This window comes from Convolutriloba macropyga, chromosome 2 (assembly GCF_964194025.1).
Source record: "Convolutriloba macropyga chromosome 2, txConMacr16.3, whole genome shotgun sequence".
Classification (NCBI taxonomy): domain Eukaryota; kingdom Metazoa; phylum Xenacoelomorpha; order Acoela; family Convolutidae; genus Convolutriloba; species Convolutriloba macropyga.
The window spans coordinates 13060101-13084450 of record NC_134469.1 but is presented as its reverse complement, the minus strand read 5'-3'; the positions used below and the strand labels follow the sequence as shown (position 1 = coordinate 13084450).

The 24350-nt window shown below is 38.1% G+C and overlaps 1 protein-coding gene across 1 annotated transcript in view; it reads right to left on the bottom strand.

The window, feature by feature from the left end:
* Positions 1–24350, bottom strand: part of LOC142356608 (uncharacterized) — a 52877-nt gene that overhangs the window by 14832 nt on the left and 13695 nt on the right. Inside the window, exons 10-15 of the mRNA XM_075408477.1 lie at positions 24050–24100; positions 18499–18814; positions 17333–17619; positions 16650–16880; positions 10833–11003; positions 10422–10541 (exon numbers count right to left, since the gene is read on the bottom strand). Coding sequence (XP_075264592.1) covers positions 10422–10541; positions 10833–11003; positions 16650–16880; positions 17333–17619; positions 18499–18814; positions 24050–24100 — 1176 coding nt within the window. The remainder of the gene's footprint in view (positions 1–10421; positions 10542–10832; positions 11004–16649; positions 16881–17332; positions 17620–18498; positions 18815–24049; positions 24101–24350) is intronic.

Genomic DNA, 24350 nt, shown 5'->3' with positions numbered 1-24350 from the left:
TCAACATATTATAGTCAAATCATGCACCAAACTGCACCAATAGTTGCTACCAACATAGTACTCACTAGTATGACCCACAATTTCTGTCAAAAATCAATTATTTTCAATCTATGTCAACTTATGCACCAAACATGACGCTTCACAAGTAAAAATTCAGTACATTTCACAGAAAAACTGGTATAAAACCTAAGTTAATGAACTCCAAACCTACCAAAATGCTACCCCTGATAGCCACAGATATCAGTAACAACAGTTAGCACCTGATTTAGGCCACTAGAGAATCACCAGACTGACACATGTCTCGAAGAAGCTCAATTAGTGGAAAAATCATGCCTGAAAATTAGCATTTTGGACGCAAAAATCAATGTTCTGACCCGATAAATAGCTTCAAACCCTATAATTCAGTAACATACATTAGTACCAAGCACAGGCAGTACCATTTTAACCATTCAATACCGATAATGTATGAACAGTGACAACTTATTCAGACCGAAATTTGATGATTCAAAAATAGCCAGGTTCAGATCACAAAAACAATCATAACTTTGCGAAAAACTCTTAAATTGCACCAAATTTTTGCGCTGCAGGGTTTTTCAAGCCACTGAAGCGATCTGTCAATTTTGAGCCCGATTGGAGCAATTTAAAAATTGAGTGACGCTGGAGGCTCAATTTTTCGCATTTTTCGTTTTTTCAGACATCAGTAAAAAAGTTGACCCAAAAGTGTCCAAAAACCTGAATTTATTGCATAGTTATTCCCCACCGATGTCTACTGAGTGGGCCAAGCCAAAAAATTTGCCCAAAGTTTAATAAAAATTGAAAAATTCACATATTTACCACACCAGCCCTGATGCGGAAAAATCACCAAAATTACGAAAAAATTACATGTGAAAATTAGTACCAAATATTCTTCCAAATTAGTTCAAATTATACACAAGTGCTGCTAACAATTCGATTAAGTATCTAGAACCATTAGAACCAGTCTATGATCAATAATTGACAAGTAAATTAAAGTTAATGCCCAAAAATCAAAAAAGTCGTTATGTCACCAAAATTTCACTTTCACAAATATGTCATTATAAAGTCACACACTGCAATTAAAATGTTACCACACGTTCACACACTTCACATCTGCTAGTCTCAACAGTCAAATCCAATTAACAAAGCTACAATTGACAAATAATAAGTAAAAACTCACCTATAGATGAAACTAAACTACATGATGAATATAATTGCACCGACACTAGTCAATTCTCATCGGCGCTATCCTCAGCTACGGTACCACGACCACTAGTACACTGACCGGACTGACCCCTTGTCCTAGTAGAACGAGTCACGTACCGCTCAGCATCGTCCAACCTGTTTAAATGTCAATATAATACACAAAAAGCCTCAAAATTATATGAAAAATACGATAAATCTTCACAAAAACAGTTAAATACTCACTTTGGAAAGTCCACAATTGGCTCACAATGGTACCGATACTCATTGTCGATGAATTTCCCGATGCACTGGATCAGTACAGCAGGAGCGGTGGCTTTAGCATTGATAGAATGCCTGTAACACACCCAGCCGCCCCCCATTTCCTCAGTATACTGCCAATAAATATTGACGTTGCATCCCAGGAAAGAAGCCATACCGACAAACTAAACAACAAAACCTCAAAAAGTACCTACCTACACATGCACATATCAAAATTCACAGTAATTACGATAAAACTTTACCCAGAACTCGGCCAACGACCCATTATCTTCACTCTCAGCAATCTCATACTCCGACACAAAGTACCCTAACTGGTCCTTTACAAGCTCAGAGAATCCATGCGAACGCATCTTGGCCACAATAGCCAAGCGTAGAGCGCGAACATTATGCTTGGGAACCTTCTTGTCTGCAACAAACCAAACAAATGTGAATTAAAGTAATAAACTTAGTGAAAATTGCGACAAAACACAACAAATACCTGACTTCCGACCAGTTAATGTGTAGTACAGAGCACTGAGAGCACACAGACCACCAACTTCGGCCCTCACACCAGCCGCACCAAGCAACTTTGGAGTTCTGAATGACACTATGTCCACATGCTCAGCATAAATGTCATTGTAAAACTCGTACCCCAATTCGGCACACACATTTGCACGAAGATTTGCACGGAAGAAAGTGCAGTGCACCTCTTTGCCGAACATCTTCTTCACGAAACATGGCACACACTCACGATTAGCTCTAAACAATAAGCATACACCACTTCACAACTAGTAAAATACTACAAATACTACACAAACTAAAGAAAAACAAATAAAAATATAAATAGTTATTATAAATATATGCAATTACCTTTCAACAGCGGCCTGCAGTCCTCCCATTGACCGTGGAAAGAAGAACCCAGCAGCTTTCAGGCGATCGAATTGTGACCTCACACGAGTAATGTGCTTTGCAGAAGCACTAAACCCAACATGAAGCGAAGCCAACTCCTGAGACACCATCTGCTGAGTTGGAATTTCCTTTTCCTGAACTTGCATCTCGCTGCCCACCTTCACTTCCACTTTGTACATCAACACCTCCCGATGTACGGCCAATTCTGATGTTCCCACGTTCTTTGTCCCCAGTACCATATGTTCTGCTTTGTCCCGATAAGCTCGTCGCTCCTCAGATGACCGAACAAATGATGGATACATCCATTCAGACTGAGACAACGACTTGCTTCGCAAGAAAGTCAGAAAATCCTTATACTGAGCAACATCCATGATTCACAATAACTATCTGAAAGTTTAAAAAATTGAGTCAAACTAGTTATTAAGCAAGCAGAAAGTTAACGTGTTAAGTCAAAAATGAACAATCACAGGAAAAAAAACACACAAACAGAACAAATTACGCAATAAATGCCAAGGACGTTTAAATACCATGCTATAATGACCACTAATAGTTAATAACACATGCCGCAAAACACACAACAACGCTTTGAACACACAATTACACCCTTCACTAGCAGTCACTTATTTACTACGCCTCTCTAATTCTTCCTTTTGTCCCCTACTTATATCCTCAACCCCCCCCCCCCCACAAAACAAGTCTTGATATATTAATTACTACCATATTACTAGCACCATGTACGAAGTATATTAGTAGCACCAGTCAATATTACATGTAAAACTACAATATTAAAGTCAGTCCCAATAGTCCTTACACAGTTATATTAATATTAATATTACACAATATTACAACTATTAATATAGTTAAATAAAATAAAAATAATTAATAAGTCACACTGAATCTTCCTCGACAGCCTCCCCTGATCTTCCCACTTCCCTCCTCCTCTTCCTTCGATTTGCCCACACTCCCAACAATCCAGATACTAATGATAATAATAAAAAGAATACTAATATAATAATAATCCACCACTCAGTCCCACCACCACTCCCATTATCAATAACTATATCATCTACTGCTGTCATATTGCACTTTGGATGTTTCAATCTTGACCAGTGAACAGCGTTCCTTCCAACAAACCTGGTCCCATTCACACAGCACCCAATAATTATGGCAGAAACAGTGATATTAAAGCACATGGTGCAATATTGTGGGCAAAATAATCTGAAAAACTCGAAAAAACATGTAAAGACTGCATAATTCGACCCCCCCCCAACCAATACCCCCACCATCACACACCCATCATTCAACCAAATAACCACACTTCAACATGTTTAAACACCATATTCAGTAGTAATATCAATAAATACACACATCACCTAAAAGTAAAGTACACCTGAAATAAACAAACATCACATAAACAAGTGCCATATTGAGAAAACTAGATCTAGAAGCCCGAGTAAAAGTAACTAAATGAGCAAATAAACACCGGAAGACCAAATAGAGCCAGTTGAAACACTCAGAAGAGCCACATCAGTAGAAGATTGTCCTGAAACATAGTCGATATTATTGAAATATGAAAATGTTACTCACAATTGTGTTGAATCTCTTACTTTTCGGCCCCACTTTTGAAACCCCGATTAATACAGAAGCAGCTCCGGATAAAGGCATCATCTTCCATAAAGAAGGAAAGATTCTGATTACCGAAAAGTTCATAAATGTGGAATTTTTAGTACCGTTTCCTCGCTATAATTTCACTATCAGACAACAAGTAGAGACTCTACTTAATGAACTCTCGAAAAAATGGATCACGCAATCGGAATTTTGCAACCTTACCCATAGCACTACTTACCGGAACCAAACAGCTGCCTTCAATGTTGATTGGCTTTACACGAAAATACTCAATAAAACCAAAGAAGCCGAAATTGAAGTCCTAAAATTGTGCAACGAGACTGAAAAACTCCTTACTAGAGTCGAAGAAGACCCTCACACTCGACAAAAACGAGCCGCCCCGCTTGCAATAGCAGCCGCAGTTGCTGGAATTGGACTCTTCGGTCCAGGAATCGCAATGAGTAGCGGAGGATGCGGTGGAATTACAGGAATCTTCGGATCTTGTCAGCGAACGTCCCAAAATGCTGAGAACATCGACAGATTAGCCAACAGTTTCAACAGCCTCAATGACTATGTAATGGAAATCGGCGCACAAACCGATGAGAAATTCTTCCTAGTTGCTGACGAACTTGCAAAGGTTTACAAAGTTCAAAACGAAATGCAAGAAAACCAGAACAGAAACTGGAAACTAGTAGAGGAACAATTTGCAATTGTAGACCATAATCTGAATGCACTAGCCACCTGTATGGAAATTCAATTATCACAGCAACAATTGAACTTTAACTTTGATACAGCAGCCTCATTACTTCTTACTCTTTATGCAGATATTAAAAGTTACAGAGCAGCCTTATATTCTTTTCGAATTAATGTTATAAATGCCATTCCTACTTTGCTTGACAAACGTCTTCCAATCTCTTTAGTACCTCTTAAATCTTTGATAAAGATTCTTGATGCAGTCCATGACAGCCAAAAGAACGCCCCAGATCGTCTAACTTTGGCAATACCCATGACTGACATACTTTCGTACTACGATGCGAAATTAGTACAAGAGATTTCGACAGTTGAAGACGGACTTTTACTGACACTAGCCATTCCCCTAGCCTCTAGCTAGACAGTGCTTGAAGTTTATCGTGCAATAGTAATCCCTATGCCTCAAAAGGACTCCGTAGACGCCTTAAGATATGTGATAGAGGGAGAATACTTAGCAATCTCCGAAGGACAGATGGAAACCACAGTATTGACGAAAGCTCAGTATGACAACTGCCTTGGATCGCCACGATACAGAATCTGTCATGAGACAATAGAAACCCACCTAGGATTCTCCTCGTGTCTAGCAACCCTCAAGTTTCACCACACAATCTCAGCATTGAAAGTATGTGATACAGAGAAGGTTGTGTTACCCAACCCAGAACGAGCACAGAACCTTGGATACGGAATTTGGCTCCTAACATCAGCTTCAAGTGATTATACCCTTAGTGAGATTGGTATGGACGAAAATGGCCGACACATCAATGTTCCTCACAAAGGTTGTAACATCTGTTTAATCACATTAAAATGTGGACATACAATGTTCAGTGACAACATTAAGATTCGAGCTGATTTACAAAGTTGTCAGTACCTTCCAGCAACCAGAATTAATGTTAAATTACCAGATCCACTTGCCCATTTAATTGATTCAGTGCCTAACATACATGAACTTCCGAAATATGACTCTCCCACCGAAGCAAATCTCGATTTATTGAAGAAAGTTAAAACGGAATTTATTTACTCGAACAGAAAATTATCAACAGAGTCACTAGATGCCATAGCAAAGCCAATTACCACTGAAATGAAGACATTCAAGCCAGCACTAATTGATAAACTTGAATCTTACGTACCGATCAAACTTTCCCTTTCATTAACCATTATTGTTTTTATCGGAAATCTAGCGTTACATATTCTCTTCATGTTCTTATACCATAAAGTAGCCTTTGTACGAAGAATGGTACCAAATTTCATGAAGCTTAACGGAACCAATGTACCGCTAAACCCAGTAGTTTCCGTGCCCAAACATCTAAAAGCAGATGTAGTCACAACTCTTGCCAAACAACTCAAGCAACCGCCAACAGTCATCTCTCCAGAAGAACTTGGAACCCTCAAACGACAACGACGAAATTCCATGCCTGCAACTTCTACCATATCACTCAACACCATGGACCGATTTAACACAGACCACGAACTGGACCATCAAGCTCAATCCCGAGAGGAGAGTATGCTTTAAGCTCTTGAAAGTCTTATATAGTTCGACAAGTATTATTCTTTTAACAGTTAAAATATCCCTTCATTCATTAAGTTCTATAAATCAGTGCTTTATAAGTTCAAACTAGTTCTCCAATCCACACCATAAACCAGTGCTTTAAATCATCCATTCAGTTCGACCATATGTGTTTTCCCAACATCAAGTTTAGTGCCATTATTCAAAGAAATAACCACGATTCTTTTCAGTGCAAATTCAATGTCTCCTCTTAATCCTAACTTTATCTTATGTTCTCACTCTTTATTCAACATTAGCGCACTTTCACATTCTTAATGTTCCTTCAAAGCTCTTAATCTTGTCTTAATTTTCCTCACTTTAACCTTTATCGCATTTGTCTTAACTTAAACTTTATTTCTCTTAACTTCTTCAATTGTCTTTAACTTAAATGCTTTCGTTCCTAAACACTTTTCTAAGAAAACATAAATTGGGTGGCTCCAACAAAAATATGTTTATATCCTTATACTCGTGCAGATTATACGTTTTATAGAAAAATTGTAAAAACCCAGTTCCTTCTCAAAATTTTCATGGAAAATTTTCATAAAGTCGGGTAGTGTCACGCCCCTATTTCGTCCCTCATAGTTACGTGATGATATTCCTTAAAATATCCATAATTAAGTGCTTTATATTAATTAATATTCAGTTAGTTTCAAGGCCATTTATAGCTAACATTTCCATCTAGGCCTGTAACCTCTAATTTGTTTATGTTTACAAAAAACAACCGCAGAGTGACAGTTTTACTAGCAAACACTTCAAGTGCCTAAAAGCCTCAATATTTACTTTTTTGAGTTTCTTGATGATGAATTCACATAATCAGTAAATAACTTCATGAGAGATTATGTACTTGGTGAAGTAATTATTCTGATAAAGTAGGTGCTAATACGGAACTTGTATATGTACTTAACAAACATCAAGAGACGTACAAAAGCCGAAAATCGCCCTACTTGTAAATCAGTAAATATTTGCGAAGGACCAATGCAACTGAAGGCACAGTCCTGCGGAACCCACTATCAGCAGAACACCGGAGAACCAGCCTGACAATCAGTTGCCTATCATCTCATAAAACTTGATAAACTTGAGAAACTTCTTGTTAAAATTATTAAACAATTCTTGCTAAAAATAAATAAAGATTGAACTGGAAATTCTCTTGAAAAAACTCCAAGTTTGGTAAACTTAGTTACAGAAGAAATAGCGACTAAATTAACACTAAAAAGCAAGGCAAACTAGTGGATATATCACGCATCTGAACCGCTCAATAAAAGGCTATTACTAGCTAATTTTATTCAAAATATATCTGCTAAAAATCGCACTGTGAAACACCAAAATAAGTCCTTGTAAAATGCTAATTATTCAAGTTAATTACTTCAAATATAAACCTCAATAACACCACGAGGATCACTATTAAAAATCAGTGCGTAACAACCACTCTTCACACCGTAAAACTGCCTCCTCAAAACAGTTTTTTGGTGAATTGAATTCTTAGAGCATAGTAAGGTTAAGGGCTCTAAGAGCATTTAATGCACACCAAGCGCTACCCGTTATCCCGTTTTTGAGGATAAAAAGACAAATGAGTCCGACAAAAAATCTCGTTAAAAAGACCACAGGACTAATATAATTGCTACACAAATTTTGCCCTCAAATAACCTTCAATTAGAATGCATATGAGGCTTCTTAATTATCCAATAGCGGGATTCGTATCAATAACCATAAGCATTGGACCTGGTAACAACAACAAATTAGAAAAATGAACAAATACCGGGATTCTAAAACTCGTCTTTTCCGTTTCCATTTTTCATTTAGTTCTTCGATGTAAACTCTGTTCATTTTATATTGCTCAACTGGGTAACTGCTCTTTAAAAGCAGATTGAGCGGAATGAGTCAAGGCAGAAAAAGGTAGAGAAGTCAAGAGATGTTGAAGAGGCGTCAAAACTAGGTGAAGGGAAACAAATTTTTGTTTGACAAAGTTAAAAAACAGAAAATGGGAGCGCAATAACAGCTGCGACGCGGCTATTTAAGAGGAAAAATCATTTCGAAAAGGAGTCAAATCTTGTCATCAAAATTCACGCACAAAACATAGCCGGCAAATTAACGGAAAATTGATCTGCTATAGGCATATCGGAATGGAAACGGAAAAAGTGAAAATAACAGAAAGAAGTGTCAAAAAGCGTTCTAATTCGACGTTCAGTCGAAAATTGTAGTTAATTCAGCTAAGTAAAAGAGCCCATTTGGAAGCCTTTTTTATTTAATTGAATTTTCAAAGTCAGCCGTCGCCAATTAAGTGCAGTTTACTAGATCTGGCAAAAATCCAGATGTCAGGCGTGAATAACTCCAGAAGTGGAAAGACAAAAAATTGATCGAGTCAAATACCGTACAAAAAGGACCAAAATGGACTGATATAGTTGCTACAAACATTGTTTCAGAGCATTTAAAGTTTCTCCAAAAGATACTCTACATACCAGTCAGAAAATATCGCTGTCAAACAATTTGATTTCATTTGATGAAAACCTAACGGTTGAAAGAAAAAAAGTTTCCAAGGACTCCAGAAAACTCAAAGGGGTTCATTTGTATAAGATATCGTTCATACTAATGAAAATAATGAACACAAATCAGATCACTTCTTCATCTTATCCCAAACTCTAAGTTGACCGTCTTGGAAAATTTATTGCTTGTCAAAATTTGTTTTGCATAGCAAAGGAAAACATTTCGTTAACTCGAGAAAAATCAAGAACCTTACAACCTTTGGGTCAATATGATAGTTTTTGAGCGTCAACAAATATACAATAATAGTTTAAAAAACACTCCAATGAATAATCAAGTTGAACAGACATGACATTAAAAAGGAAATTAGCAATGAAAGGTACCGGAACTTCCACAATAATGCAAACTTCGATCGAAAACTCAAAAGTATTCATAATATAGCTGGCACATTGCCAGAAAAAAGCGACAAGAGCCTCGTATATCTGCAGTCTCAAAACGGTAGTAAAAGAAGCAGATTTAAAATCTTTTTATGAAATGCTGAGACGTTATATTTTGCTTCTTCTATTAACTGCACTCAAATAACCTTCAATTAGAGTGATACACATTCACTTGACCTTATTTCTTTGAATTAAGGTGAAAATAAGTCAAATTCAGCGTGAGGAAGTCAATTTTGAGTGAGGTAAGTCACGTGTGATAAAAATTAATCACGCAAACGAAAAAAAACATATCAGGACAAGTCCTGACGTACAATTCAAAGAATTTTCTTTGACTAAGCATAAAACTAGACCTAGAACGAACTATGGCTGGATTGGAAAAACCATTTCTAAAAAAAATCAGATCAAAAAAATAAAAAAAAAACAGAAAAACGATGTCGAAATGAAGCATGTGAACAAAAAAAACCACAAGCGAGAAATGACAATTTGGTTCGAACAAAAAAAAACTAGGCCTAGAATGAACTATGAACTCATTGGAAGAACCATTTACAAAAAAATCCGATATGAAAAATCGAAAAAACTGTAAAAATCAGAGTGAAATTGCCGTATTGTGAACGAAAAACCACTAGCGAATTTTTGTTCAAACACCGTTTTCTAACTCTACTTTAAAATTAAGAGTGAAAAAAATTCACGCCGCAAAACGACTCGCTTTTTCGCTCCACTTCCTGTTTCGGCGTGACCAAAATCACTACTCCAATTTGACTTCAAAAATCATGAAAATGTGTAATGTGTGAACAGATCTTAAAAAAAAAGATAGCGCCCCAATACAATTCAAATTCTTTGAACTCCAAAAAACCAAGAGCACCGCAATATAGCTCCGCTCAGCTTACAGCTTCGCATCTATAATAAATGAGAGAGATTTATGGATTTTTTTTTCGAATTTTGTTCATTCTTCAGCTAATAATTTTTGTAGGCTATTTACAATCTCTAATGTACGGTACTATTTACAGAATTGACTCCTTAAAAAAAGTTGATCGTATAACCCGGTCTGTGTAGGAATATGATTTTGAGTTATATTTACCCAGTGAGTGAGTTAGTGAGTGGTTGATGAGGCAGCTGCATTTAGGAAGATGTTTTTGTTCAAAAAAATAAAACTAACCAGAAAATACATATGCTAATCTGCTCTTAGTCCAGATACATTTCAACTCAAAATTGTAGCAATTAAAGGATTCTTCTAGACTAACCATGCTTTCCTCCTGTGCTTCAGACTCGGCCTTTTCTTCTTTTTCTTTCTGCTCTTGTTCTTCTTTTGCTTTTCTTTCTGCTTCAATTCTTTCTTCCTCTTCTTTCTTTAGTCTGGCCTCCTGAAACGCAAAAATGGTTGTCGAAGATCTAAAATTCTGTTCAACGGCCTCGATTATCTACATAGAGTCACTTGTTTTTATCTCTAACACCCCAGTTTTTGTGGCTATGACCCCTTATATTCGGAGCAAGGTAGAAAAAAATATACGTATCTTTCGACTTTTTGATTGGATTGTAAGAGTTCTTCAAAAGATTTAGAGTTACGTCAATGAATGCAAGGTTTGTTTACTTTTAAAACCGACGTTTTAATCCTGAAATTATCAATATGAAAGCATAAAAGTGAACATGCTAACTTCCTCAAGTCTCGCCTTCTCAGCGGCTTCTGCGGCCTCCTTTTCCTTTCTGGCCATCTCAGCCTTCTTTCGCTCCACCTCTGGATCTTTCGCATCTTCCAGTGCCCTGTAGACCTCGTAACAAAAGTCTCTCTGTAACATCTCGTAGAAACACTCCGCAAATACTTCCAGCTGAAACAAACGATCGCAACCATTGCACTGAGCATGAAGCAGACTACAAACCTACCCATCGGCAAAATTTAAGTGCTCAACTCAGAATAGAACCATATATAGATAAGCTTAGAGGTTTATCATGGTTCGTTAGTTGTACCTCACATAACAGCTAAGTTGTGCGAGTCACCATCAGACCAAAGCAAGCTCAAATTCGTTCACAAGAGCTTGTGATAACTTGTTCACAGGTGCAAGGGAACGCTGAGGGATAGAGAGAGCATGTAAAACTGGCGGACAGTCAGAGTTAAATACGAAATTGTAACAACGAGTTCACTCGAGCTTTAATAGCGCTGTTCTTTGTGATTTGATAAACTAATATGCACCTAATACCAATGTGAAAAAAGTGCTTCAAAACGTAGCCCCTCAATTTCACTTAAAGATGCATTTTACACCAGACACAGAACTCGACTCAGAAAAATATCTAAAATCTTGTAAGCACATACAAAAGATTATATTTTTTTTTCAATTAAATGGACATTTTAAAGAAATGACGTTGTTCAGAAAAAAGACAACACAGGAGATATTGGGCAAAAAGACATCACTAAGAACCTAGCCGGCACATTGCCGGAAAAGCTGCCAAAGAAATAAGACTTGAGTGCTGTATATTAGGAAAAAAAAACAGATACAGATATGTTGAAAAAGTTATCGACGCCGCTCAAAAAGGCTATGTAGAAAACATTCAGCGATAAAATAATAAAGCTTGTTAAAATTCATTCCACAAACTTTTTCATTAGTGACCTTTATTACAAATATCAGTTCCTTAGACCTTATACTATTTCAAAGTAAACTTATGTTTTATTGAGTGAGTAAGTCACGTAAGACAAAAAGCTAATCACGTAAACGGCCGGCCTTTAGCTAAAAAGAATCCGAAATGACGCCACGCTCGCAAATGCCGTGATTGAGAGAAATAATCCACTCCAAAAATCTGACTTTTTCCAGCTTTGCTGTGTGAACAAATGTAAAACGGAAAAATAACATCAGGCGACGAAACAAAAAACATAGCAAGACAAGTCTTGAAAAACGATCCAAAGAATTGGATGAAAAAATTATAACTATTGCAGATGACCACGGGTGGTAGGCAGGGACTAGGGAGCAGTCGGGGAGGGGTGATGTGGGCGGCTAGTGAGGTGGCGGGGGAGGTGATGTAGGGGCGGGGGTGTGAAGTGTCTGTTGTTTGGATAGGGAGGAGGGGCTTTTAAGGGAAAACGCATCAAAACGCCCTATTGACATTGATTATTATGAGCAGTTCCTAATTGCTATTTATTAGTAAGATAGCTACAGTTCAAGTCCGATGTTAAAAAGAAGTCAACATTCTAAAACAGAAGTCATGTTCAAAAACAAAAGTCAAATGCTCAAGTCACGAACAAACTTGCTTGAGCTAAAAACATAGCCTGTAGAATACCAGAAACGTCTCGAACAGTCGTTAAATATTATCTCTATAAAACTACCTTACATACATGAGAAATAACAATAAACTCCTTAATAAAACTACAGGAATGTTTCTAAAAAACGGATAGCTCAATTTTTAGGTCAGGGGCCTGGTGTCAGGCTTGGGCAGGGAAGTGACAGAGGTTTTGTGCTTCGGTTGGGGTGGCTATGATTAGGTGGAGAGGACTTATAAATGATGAAGTGCAACCAATTTAATTTTGATTATAAGATGCTTTTTCATGTCAAAAGAGTGCGCTCAAAGTCTTCGTTAGCACGTGCAATAAAAACACCAGCGTAATTATGAATGTCTCTTTTGAACGTAATTCGAACAGCCAAAAACACAACCGACAAACTCGGGCGAATTGCTGGGGAGGTGGATGGGGGGTGGTTTGGGGTCAAGCGTTCGGGGCTGAATGAGAGGGGTTTCAAATCTCAAGGTGGAGAAGGGTGGATGCTGCGTCTTGGGGGTAACGTGGGAGTGATTGAGAGGGTCAAAATTTTAAAAGACGCGCCCTTCCCTCCCTGAAAATGTCTCCTGAAGACAGTTTGGTGAATCGTCGACTAGTAGGGCGTTAGGCTCTAAGAAAGCTGCTCGACCACTCGATACCCTCCGGGTACTACTTGTGTATCCCGTTTTTGAGGATGAAAAGTCAAATGGGTCAGACGAAAAACTGGGCAATCAAAAAATTGCATTAAAAAGACCACATGACTAAATTAATTACAACAAATTTGGTTAGAGTAAAAACAGACTGAAAATACTGCTTTTTATTAATTCCTGGTATGTTACTTTTTAATTCAGAATCTGATTTAAAATGATTGCTACTTCTATTAGCGGCGCTAAAATTACCTTGAAGTAGTGACACACTAAGTTGACATTATCTTCCTGAATTAAAGTTGAGAACAAACCAACTATTGTCGGAAAAATTGCTCTTGAATGACAGGCGGGGCGTAACTTTTTCCTTATGGGTGCAGGAACATCAGAAGGTAGGCCTCGAACCCCAAACTCCTGAGTCCGACTCCGTCACCTCGACGGAGGTATTAACACTCGGCTATCAGGACCTTGTCATTTACTCTCTAACGATCGGTTTTGTTTGAACAACAAAATTTATTTCGGAGTGAGAGAAATTTAAACCACTCAAAAGCATGATGAAAAAGTCACCCAAGTAATCAAAGACTATTCTAGAAGAAAAAGCAAAACGGTCAAAATTTGCATAAAAAAGACACAATTACAAACAAACCGACTAATGTCTGAAGAATTGCTCTCGATCTACAGGCGGGTGGAAAAGCAAGTGATCACGCCGGGATTCGAATCATGGACCTCCCGATCCCAAACCAGAAGCACTGCCCACTCGGCTATCAGACCCTTCCTGTTGCTATGATGCAACCGATCTTATTTCAAATTGAACGAATGATTGAGCACAAAAAGCAGATTTGAAATCATCGTGACGTCATATGGTCGTAACAAAAAAGGCAAAAGAAGGCAAATAATAGACTAGGCTGACTAGCGCTTCGCGGCTATTAAAAAAGAATTTTTCTTCGGCAAATCTTTGATTTCCAAAATCTCTAAGATACTAAAAAATACATCACTCCTTAGGGATTACAATAATTTTACTCGTGTATAGAGATGAGCATCCCCCTTATGATATAAGCATGAATACATTCATTAAACTTATCGTTGCCTAAAATAATTTTTTAAAAAAACAGCAGGCCCGCAAAAGCATTGCAAGAAAATCATGAAAATTAAAAAAAAATACAAAATGAAGAGGAAAGGAAGAAAGAAACAGGAGTGGATAACAACTATTATTTTTTGTCAAAAAAAAGTAACAATATTCGACAATCACTCGGGCACGAACCAATTCAACTCGCTTAAGAGTCAGAGGTCTCATCGCCTACGCTATCGATGCCAATTGCATTTGACTATTGCTCTTTCTATATCAACAATATTTTGGTAATGCCTCTATTGGCCCGCCAATTTATGCGACATGATTGATGAGCGGAAACACATGTGCAGATTATGAGCTCAAAAACAAAAGTAAAGCGCGTCTTAAAGCGCTGGTGTTTAGCTCGGCTGCCGCTCTAAGGGCAGTTAAAGCATGTGGCATTAGGAGCGGTGTTAACCATTTCGCTCAAGTGCGACTTACATTTAATAGAACCAGTAGACAGGAAATAATTTAACAGAGAATGATAAAAAAGATTTAAAGATGAAAAAGAAAGCAGGAGTGGATCAAAGACAACAATTACCTATTTTGGGTCAAGAACTGAACATCTATTTTGGCACTAAATTGGACGCTACCGATGCGTAATGAAAATGTCAATTGCTCTTTCTACATCAGTTTTTTGATCAATGTATATATTGCTTCGCCTATTTTAGCAATGCCGCATGCTTATCGACCGCAAAACATGTGCAGAGTGGAAGCCTAAATTTGACTAAAGATAAGAAAAGAAAACAAGAAGCGAAATAAAAGAAACAAAAAAGAGAAAAATAACATCCCAAGTTGTCGTCCAAGGAACTATTCTTGTTTTTCCGCCCAATTCGGACTCGAACTCCTACCCCTCGTTTAACAGTCATTGCCCTTAATCCTTACACTACAGATGCCATTGTTCACAGAGATTCACCTTCTAATCCGCAAATTTTAAGTAGGTTGCCAATTGTCTAGCGTATTTTCGGTATGCGGCTTGCTCAAAGAGTGCAAAAATATACGCAAATTGGGAGCTTAAATATGGCGGCATAGCGCGGTCTAAAAGCACATGCGTTACACTCGGCTGTAGCTCTAAGTACAGTTAAAACCTGTGCAGATAACTAATCGGATAACTATTGCACTCAATTGCGACTTACAATTAATATAATAGAGAGAATGAAAAAAATTCATAGCAAAGAAATATAAAAAGAGTTAAAGAGGAGAAAACAGAAAGAAAGACAGGAGTAAATGAAAAACAATTACCCGTTTTTTGGGTCAAGTCATTTTTTGCATCAACTCGGGTGCGAACTAATGTCCCCCGCTTGACAGTCACAGGTCTTATCCCTTGCGCTACCAACCCTGTTGCTTTTGCCATTTGAACTCACTACATACAAAAAAATTTGGTCAATGGCTTTTTTATTTCGCTTGTTTTTTGTTAAGCTGCATGCTAAATGAGCACAAAAATTTGCAGACCAGGAGCTTAAGCATGGTCGTGTAGACTGCATGTTTAAGGATCGCTAAAACATATAAAGAAAAAAGCGCTGTTAACCATTGCGCTCAAGGGCGACTAACATTTTTTATAAAATACTTGCAGGCCCGCAAAAGCATTGCGAGAAAATCATTTAATAGAATAGGTTTAAATCAAAGTATGGTTTTTAAAACACCAACCACGGCTCAAACCCCTGACCCTCGTTTGAATGCCATAGGTCTTACCGCTTACGCCACCCCTCCCTAATGTTTACGTCTATTCCACTATGTAGCAGCAACGTTTTGGTAAAACTACTTTTGCCTTTGCAGTGTCGCGAGTTTAAGGAGCGGCAAATTTTGCTCAGATAACGAAATCCTAAATGGTGGCATAAAGCGTCTCAAAACGCAGGTACTACGTTACGCTGCAAGTTTGAGGAGCTTTAAAACATGCGAAAATTAGGAGTTTAATCATAGTGACACATAATGTCAATTGCTCTTTGAAGAAATATTGAGGGAATGAAGAACGAAAGAAAGATATATATTACGAATAAAAGGAAAGAAATGAAGAACAGAAGAAAAAGACAACCAATTTCCAAAATCTTCCCCAGTAAATTATGCATCCTTTTCCGCCCCTACTCGGGTATGAATCCATGACTACATACCAAATTTTTGCGTATGTAGTCAGTTCAATTGACAAAAGCAACAGGCGTCGGTAGCGCAAGGGATTAAACCTATCACCATGAACCCATGTGTCACTGTGATAGTTTAATATCTTGCGCTACCGACGCCTGTTGCTTTTGTCTATTGAACTGACTACATACGCAAAAATTTGGTCAATGGCTTTTTCTGTTTCGATTGTTTTTGCTAGGCTGCATGCTTAATGAGCACAAAAACATTTGCAGACCAGGAGCTTAAGCATGGTTGTGCAGGCTGCATGTTTAAGGATCGTTAAAACATGTGAAGATAGGTCCGCTGTTAACCTTTGCTCTCAAGTGCGATCTACATTTAATATACTAGATTAATTTTGGCTTACCGTAAAGGCGTCCTCTTTTGACTCAGCGTGCACTTTGTCCAATAGTGAACTGTAAGAGACAGTCTTCAATTTGGAGTTGGTTGTTGTCTGACTATTACTGTTGTTGGAGATCAGAGGAGGGTGTACAATGATGTGTGGTTTCTCTGGTAGCTGATACATGTCTCTGATCTGCTGCTGTTTCTCTTTCCTCAATTTCTCCTTCCTTTCAGCCTCCTCTTTATCCTTACGTTCCTGTTAACAACCTAGCTTTGATGAAACTTAATTATAAATAACCCTTTGATGAGAAATCTATTTATATAGAAGGATACTATAAACAAAAATTTGGTTTGATAGACTTTCCCGGAAAATTCCGAACAAAAGAAAGGCACTCTAATGGTTGGTTCTTTATGCTCCCGTTAAGCAAATAGCCTAAATCGCAACCTGCTGATAATTCTTTTTCTCCGGTTTGTAAAAACTTTAGAATCTTTTCGGCTGTTGTCCTGATAGCTTAGTGCAGACTATTTTCAACCCAATGCTGGAAAAATATCCCATTCTCTTTTTAGTTGTTTGCCTTCAAATGCTCCTCAAAATCAAAAGAATCAAAATCTTGTCTCTTGCAAACGTGTTAAGCAGCTAAATAAAAAATCTATGGTTTAATGTAGCTCAACCAGAGCAGCGGTTGATGGTGAAGAGAAAACACGCACTTGTTCGATTCTCTCAGCCTCCGCTTTGGCTTTTGCGGCTTCTGCTTCCTCCCTCTCTTTTCTCTCTTTCTCCTCTCTGATCTCTTTGGCCAACCTGTCCGCCTCCTCCTTCTGTTTATCCTCCTTTTCCTTCAGGAACTCAGACACGCCCTTAGCATCCGTGTCCTTATCTTTCACTTCTGAATCGTCAGCAGGCGTTTTCTCCTTGTCATCATCAACGTCTTTCTTGTCTTCACTTGTGATATCGTCTATTTTCTCAGCATCGTCTAATGCTTCAGTTTCGTCAGCTTAAAAAGAATGAATATTAACACACGTTTATTATGGCCATCGAAAAGTTATCAAACTCGCTGTTCAATAACTACAAGAGGGCGATGACAACCATGTGGTAATGTTTTTAATCAACTCTCGTTGCTATTAAACAGCTGCATAACTAACGCCAAACTGCAATTGAAGACTGTCGCAACGAGAGATGATTAAAATTACTTAGATAACCATTTTCGACAGTTTAATATCAGAGCAGTAAAATCTCAGCACAGCATTATCGAATACAGACTGATTCGTTCCTTTAAAACTTAGAACAATTAATCAATGTTTAGGTTCAGATTCGGTTAAATCATTATGATTATATTCTTTTCCGGGGAACAAATTGAGTTTAGTTAGTATCTCAAATCGACCCCGTAGATCTCGTGAAAGCCGACAGAAGTCATTTCTCGACCCTCGTCAATATAATCTGTTAGGTTGTCTAAGCTCGCACAACTACTGCGAACATTGAACAGTATTGAATCAACATCTGCTCTTACTTGCAAGAAAAGTGAGCTAACCATTACAATAACTGTTTTTAGCTTTCAAACTTGGGTATCTTTCGATAACCCTGTCTCTTGTTCTTTCCCGCTCGTCAAGGCTCCATCTCTTTAGCCAAATTTAAGTAGGAAAATTACAGCTTCTTGTCAAGTTACCTAAAGCCTTGCTTAGGCAATTTACATTTGGTCGTTCTCTAACGCAATAAACTTCTCTTTCAGGTCAAACAATATCTATTAATCCATCACAGTTTAATGAGAAAGTTCACAAGATTAAGATTTTGAAGATACACGCTTTTCAAATTAAGATAGATTTTAAGACTAACATCAGTTATCTATCCATAATGCACAAATTTTGCGATGACTTACGGAGTAGCACTTCGTATGCAGATTCATCCCCCAAAGCCTGGTCGGGCGTCTCTTCGGAGGCGCCTGTTTCTTCTTCCTTATCAGTTGTAATGGCAGCTGCAGCAGCTTCTTCATCTTTACTGGGTTCAACGTTCGTGTCTTCTTCCATGGGCGTTTCTTCAGTCGACTTAAGCGATTCTTGAGCCTCTGCGAGAATATCATCTCCTGACTTGTCAGTATCACTGGCTAGAGCCTCCTCTAATCTCTGGACCAGAGCTGGTTTTAATCCTTTTGTTTCCAGTCCTCGTGCTGCCAGTTCAGCCTTCAATTCTGTTACCTGGAAAACATTATTCAATTCAGCTAATAATTCATTCACAAAACAGTGAACTTAACTTCGATTTCTAACGGTTAAAACAAAGTCAAATTGTTGATTTCCTCATTCCTTTGTACAATAACGTTTGAGTCAAACTCGTATAGTTTAAGAGCATAACATGTATATCGTATTTTCACAATCTTCAAAAAAGACTAGCAAAAACTCAATTAAATTTTCTACATTACCGCAGTCTGTCTTAGCTAAAAACCAACATCAACCTGACAATTCGTTGCCTGTGAACTGTTTTTGTTTAACAAAAGCGGTGATTATACGAGATCTTCAGCATTTTTGCACTTAATCGATTTCTACGGCGAAGAACAGCGAGAATTCATTTAAATTAAATTCTGGACGCTCATAGAAGTCGCTCTCCGCTCATAACATATCGACACAGATTGTTGGAACAGGTCATCAATTAGACCTCAATAAAGTCACACATTAAGTAACAAAAAGGAGCAAACCGGTAGTGAAAAACCAGGCTTATTGCGAGACAAAGAAAACAACAGGGAAACTCTTTGTTGGTTAGTGGATAAATTTACAAAAAGCGAAACCAAGACCCGATACTAGCAATCACAGCTCATTTAAAAAATGTGAAAATTGATTTAACAGACCAAATATTACTAAACCCTAATAAAATAAATTGCGGTCATATAACATAGCCGGCAGATTGCCGGAATAGCTGCGAAAGAATAGACCTGCGTGCCGTATAATAGAGATAGAAACAGAGACAGATCTAAATTGAAAATCAACGCAAATCAAACAGCTAGGTAAAAAACATTCAGCGATAAATTAATAAAGCGTGTTAAAATTCATCCCGCAGAAGCCTCTTATTAGGGACCTTTACTGCACATATCAAATCCTTTGACCTCAAATAAATTCAAATTAAACTTAAATTTAAAGTGCAAAAGTCATTTTATTGAGTGAAGTAAGCTACTTGTGATCAAAATCTCCTCACGCAAAAAACGTTTGCTAAGAGAGTGAGCAATGACGTCACGCGCGCAAACGTGAGAGGAAGAAGTAATTCAGAAAAATTGACCTTTTCAGCTTTGCTGTGTGAACAAATGTAAACCGGAAAAAGAGCCTCAGGCTACGAAACAAAAAACATAGGACAACATACGGGTGGGGGCTAGGGAGCAGTCGGGGAGGGGTGATTTGGGCGTCTAGTGAGGTGGCGGGGGAGGAGATGTAGGGGGGGTGAGGTGTCTGTTGTTTGGATAGTGAGGAGGGGCTTTTAAGAAGTCAACATTCTGAAACAGAAGTCATGTTCGAAAACAAAAGTAATGTTCGAAGTCATGAACAAACTTGCTTCAGCTAAAAACAGCCTGTAGAATACCAGAAATGGCTCGAAGAGTCGTTCATTATTATTTCTAAAATTATCTCACATGCATAACGAATAACAAAAAACTCCCTGCTAAAACTACAGGAATGTTTTTAAAAAACTGATAGCTCAATTTTTAGTTCAGCGGCTTGGTGTCGGCCTTGGGCACGGAAATGGAATGAAAGAGGTTTTGGGCTTCGATTGGGGCAGCCATGATTAGGTTGGGAGGACTTTTAATTGATTTAGTGCAACCAATTTAAATTTGACTATAAGATGCTTTTTCATGTCAAAAGAGTGCGCTCAATGTCTTAGCACCTGCAACAAAAATACCAGCGTAAATATGAACGTCTCTTTTGAACGTAGTTCGAACAGCCAAAAAATAACCGACTACCTCGGGCAAATTCCTGGGGAAGTGGCTGGGAGTGATTGGGGGTCAAACGTTTGGGACTGGAAGAGAGGGTTTTCAAATCTCCAGGTAGAGAAGGGTGGATGCGACGTGTTGGGGGTAACGGGGGGGGGGGGGTGATTGAGGGGGGGTGAAAATTTTACAGATAAAGACTCGCCCATCCCTCCTTGAAATTGTCTAGTAAGGCGTAAGGCTCTAAGAGAGCTGCTCGGCAACTCGATACCCTCCGGGTGCTACTTGTGTATCCCGTTTTTGAGGATGAAAAGTCAAATAGGTCAGACGAAAAATCGTTCAATTAAAAAATTGCATTAAAAAGACCACATGGCCAAAATAACAGTGACGAGACAGAATGATCCAGAACAAATGTAAAACAAAAAAGAGCATCAGACGACGAAGCAAAAAACATATCAGGACAAGTCCTGACGTACAATTCAAAGAACTTACATTGACTGAACAAACAACTAGACCTAGAACGGACTATGAGTGGATTGGAAAAAACCATTTCTAAAAAACACGATTAAAAAATTAAAAAAAAAACAGAAAAACAATGTCAAAATGCCGCATGTGAACAAAAATAGCCGGCAGATTGCCAAAAAAGCCGCGATAGACGCTTGTGGCCTTCCATGAATTGAAACAACTAAAAAAACAAGACAGGCAGATTGACCAAAAGTCCTTTAGTAAACGATTAGATTTTTTGGGTTAGATACGTACTGTCATTTTTATGATACACAAACTGTCCATAAGGAAAAAGCTCTAAAGGCTTTTCAAAATTGATTTTCGAAATTAAAAACTCAATACGAACTCTGGCGTGTTAGGGCGTATAAGTTTGGCACTACTTAGCTGCACACTATTGATCTTTAACTAGTAAACGTTCATAAAACAAAGATCCATAAGTGAGTTCAGAAGTCATTTTTTTGAGTGAGTAAGTCATGCAATCGACCCAAAAGCAGAAATGACATAACGCAGACAAATTTTAACTGCAAAGCAGTAGCAGTCACTCAAGTCATTGAAAAAGTCAATTCCAAGCAGCCAGGTCGTAAGAATCATCGATGGAGACGACGAATTAAAAAAAAACATAACAGGACAACTCCTGACGTACAGTTCAAAGAATTTTCATTAACTACACAACAACTCAGAGCCAGAACGGACTATGAGTGAATTGAGAAAACCATTTTTAAAAATAACGGATCAGAAAATCAATGTAAAAATGTGTGAAAAAAAACCAATAGCGATGTGAAAAAAACAACAGCGATAAATTGAAATTTGGTTCAAACAAAAAAACTAGGCCTAAAATGAACAATGAACGGATTGGGAAAACAATTTAGAAAAAAATCCGACCCAAAAAATTGAAAAAAAAAACAGTAAAAATCAAAGTGAAATTGCCGCATGTGAACAAAAAACCACTAGCGAGAAAGCGAATTTTTGTTCAATCACCGTTCCCTCACTCTACTTTAAATTCAGAGCGAAAAAATTTCACGCCACAAAACCACTCGCTTTTTCGCTCCACTTCCTGTTTCGGCGTGACCAAAATCACTACTCCAATTTGACTTCAAAAATAATGAAAATGTGTGAACAGATTAAAAAAAAGACAACGCCCCAATACAATTCAAATTCTTTGAATTGTAAAAAACCAAGAGCAACGCAATATAGCTCCGGTCAGCTTACAGCTATAATAAAAAGTAACTTTAGACCTTCAATGCCGTTTGCCCGTGCTCTTAATTAGTACAGTGCTAAAAATTCAGCATTAACTTTTGTACGGTTTTTATGAAAAGATTAGAATCGCCGGTTTTCAGTGTGGTAACAGCTTTTAACCAGAAAGCTCCCGCTCGTACTAGTACTGCCCGGGGTGGGGGCAGGATGGGGAAGGGGTTCAAACCACTAGGTGGAGGGGGTGGATTAGGGACGTGTTGGAGGTGGCTGGGGGAGACTGGGGACGCCAAATTTTTAAGAGCCACCCTTTGCTTTAAATTGGTCTCCTTGAAACAACTTTGGCGAAAGAAATTCTTAGAGACTGGTAACATGTAAGGCTCTAATAGAACTTAACGTCCCCGCGCGTTACTTTTTAATGCCGTTTTTTAGGACGAAAGGTAAGTTAAATAGGTCAGACGAAAAATCAGTCAAGCGAAAAATCGCAAAAAGACAACAGGACTAATTTAACTGCCACAAGCTTCGTTTAAGAGCAGTTATAAACGAATCAGAAAAGGAGAGCGACGAAAAGATAGACGCTGAGATGCTGACGGCGGCTACTAACATAAACCACTGCCGTCGGAATCGCTATCAAACAAAAGAGGGGTCGGTCTAGAAACACCCTTTAAAGCATGAAAATCTGCCTAAAAAGTTCAACTGGTTTGCTGAAACTTTCAAGCAGAGCTTAGTAACGCTCTACCTGACTCGCTCAGACAATTGATTTCTCAGGCTTAAATAGTCAAAACGTTCTCGCCAAAAATTGCTGAATAACAAAATGCACACATTTACACGAATTGATTTAAAGTCCGTTCGATATAATTAAAAATCTAGGAGGTAGCAATCTTGTCGAACTACACTCGTTTGAATCGCTGAACTACACAGCCGAGTTATTCACTTGAAGAATAACTCCATTGATCACCTCTTAACTTAGAGAACCTGTTCATAACAATGTACAGAATATTGGCACAGAGCAGATAAAGCTAGCTCAATTCAAAATGTCACCAAAATAACTGACTAACGTGGAAGCCTTGCTCTCGAACGACCAGTGCGAGCTCTAATCAATTGCAAACTGCTCCAGTCGGGGGGTGGGGGGCATAGCCTGAGGAGAAGTTCTTTGGGGGGCTTCAAATGACGTCATTAGAGGCTACTATATACCACTATCAAGATTTAAAGAAAAAGATGACAACAATGTCGGCTCAATTTTCAGCTGAATTTTAGCATTAAATTACCACCAAGTGAGTTGAGCTGTTTGAAATAGTGAATGAGAGAGAATTTTAGATCCCGCAAAACGCAAAAAGTCACCGGCGCAAAATTCACTCGAACAGTCAAAACGGCTACAAAAAAATTTTGCATAAAAAAGTCGTTTACAATAATTGCTTCAAACTTCGTTCGAGGGCAATTGATATATATTTTTGAGGTAGTTTTTTCCTTATACCAGACGATATTATCAGTCAAGTTCTAAACTAGCGAGTTATCTGGAAAAACAACACCGACGGCACTTTAGAGAACGAGATGATCCATAATACGCACTTCAAAAATTCCGGGAAATTTACATTAGCAGCAAAACTATTCATGCTGACTTAGAAAAACAGGTTCAACTCAACTTCCAACAATTGCTCGTTTTTGTTTGGGCATAAACAAGGCTCTAATTTACCGTCAAACCATGCTTCATAGATCAATGAGACCAGAGAATATCAAAGAGCTCCAACAGATCTAGAAATGTCATCGAATTTCTTAATTCTTCAGCATACAGATTCTAAGAAAGTAAAAAAAAATAGGTGCAAACACTTACTTTCATACTCGAAGGTGTCAAGGCTTGTTTTCCTGCCGAGCCACTGGTTTCCTAAAAAATACAACTCAATTATTTCACTAACAACAACCTGTAATAAATCGGGAACTATAAAAACATCGGGAATAGATCGAGCTGTTCTTAATTATGAGACAACAAGGACGTTATTTATCGAAAGACTATTAGATTGCCGCTTTGGAGCGGTTCAGTTCCTAGAAACAGAAGTCCTCGAGGCCCTAAAACTCTCACGAACAAACATGGTGTGTGTTTATAATTAAATAGGTAGACGTTTGTTTGAACTCAT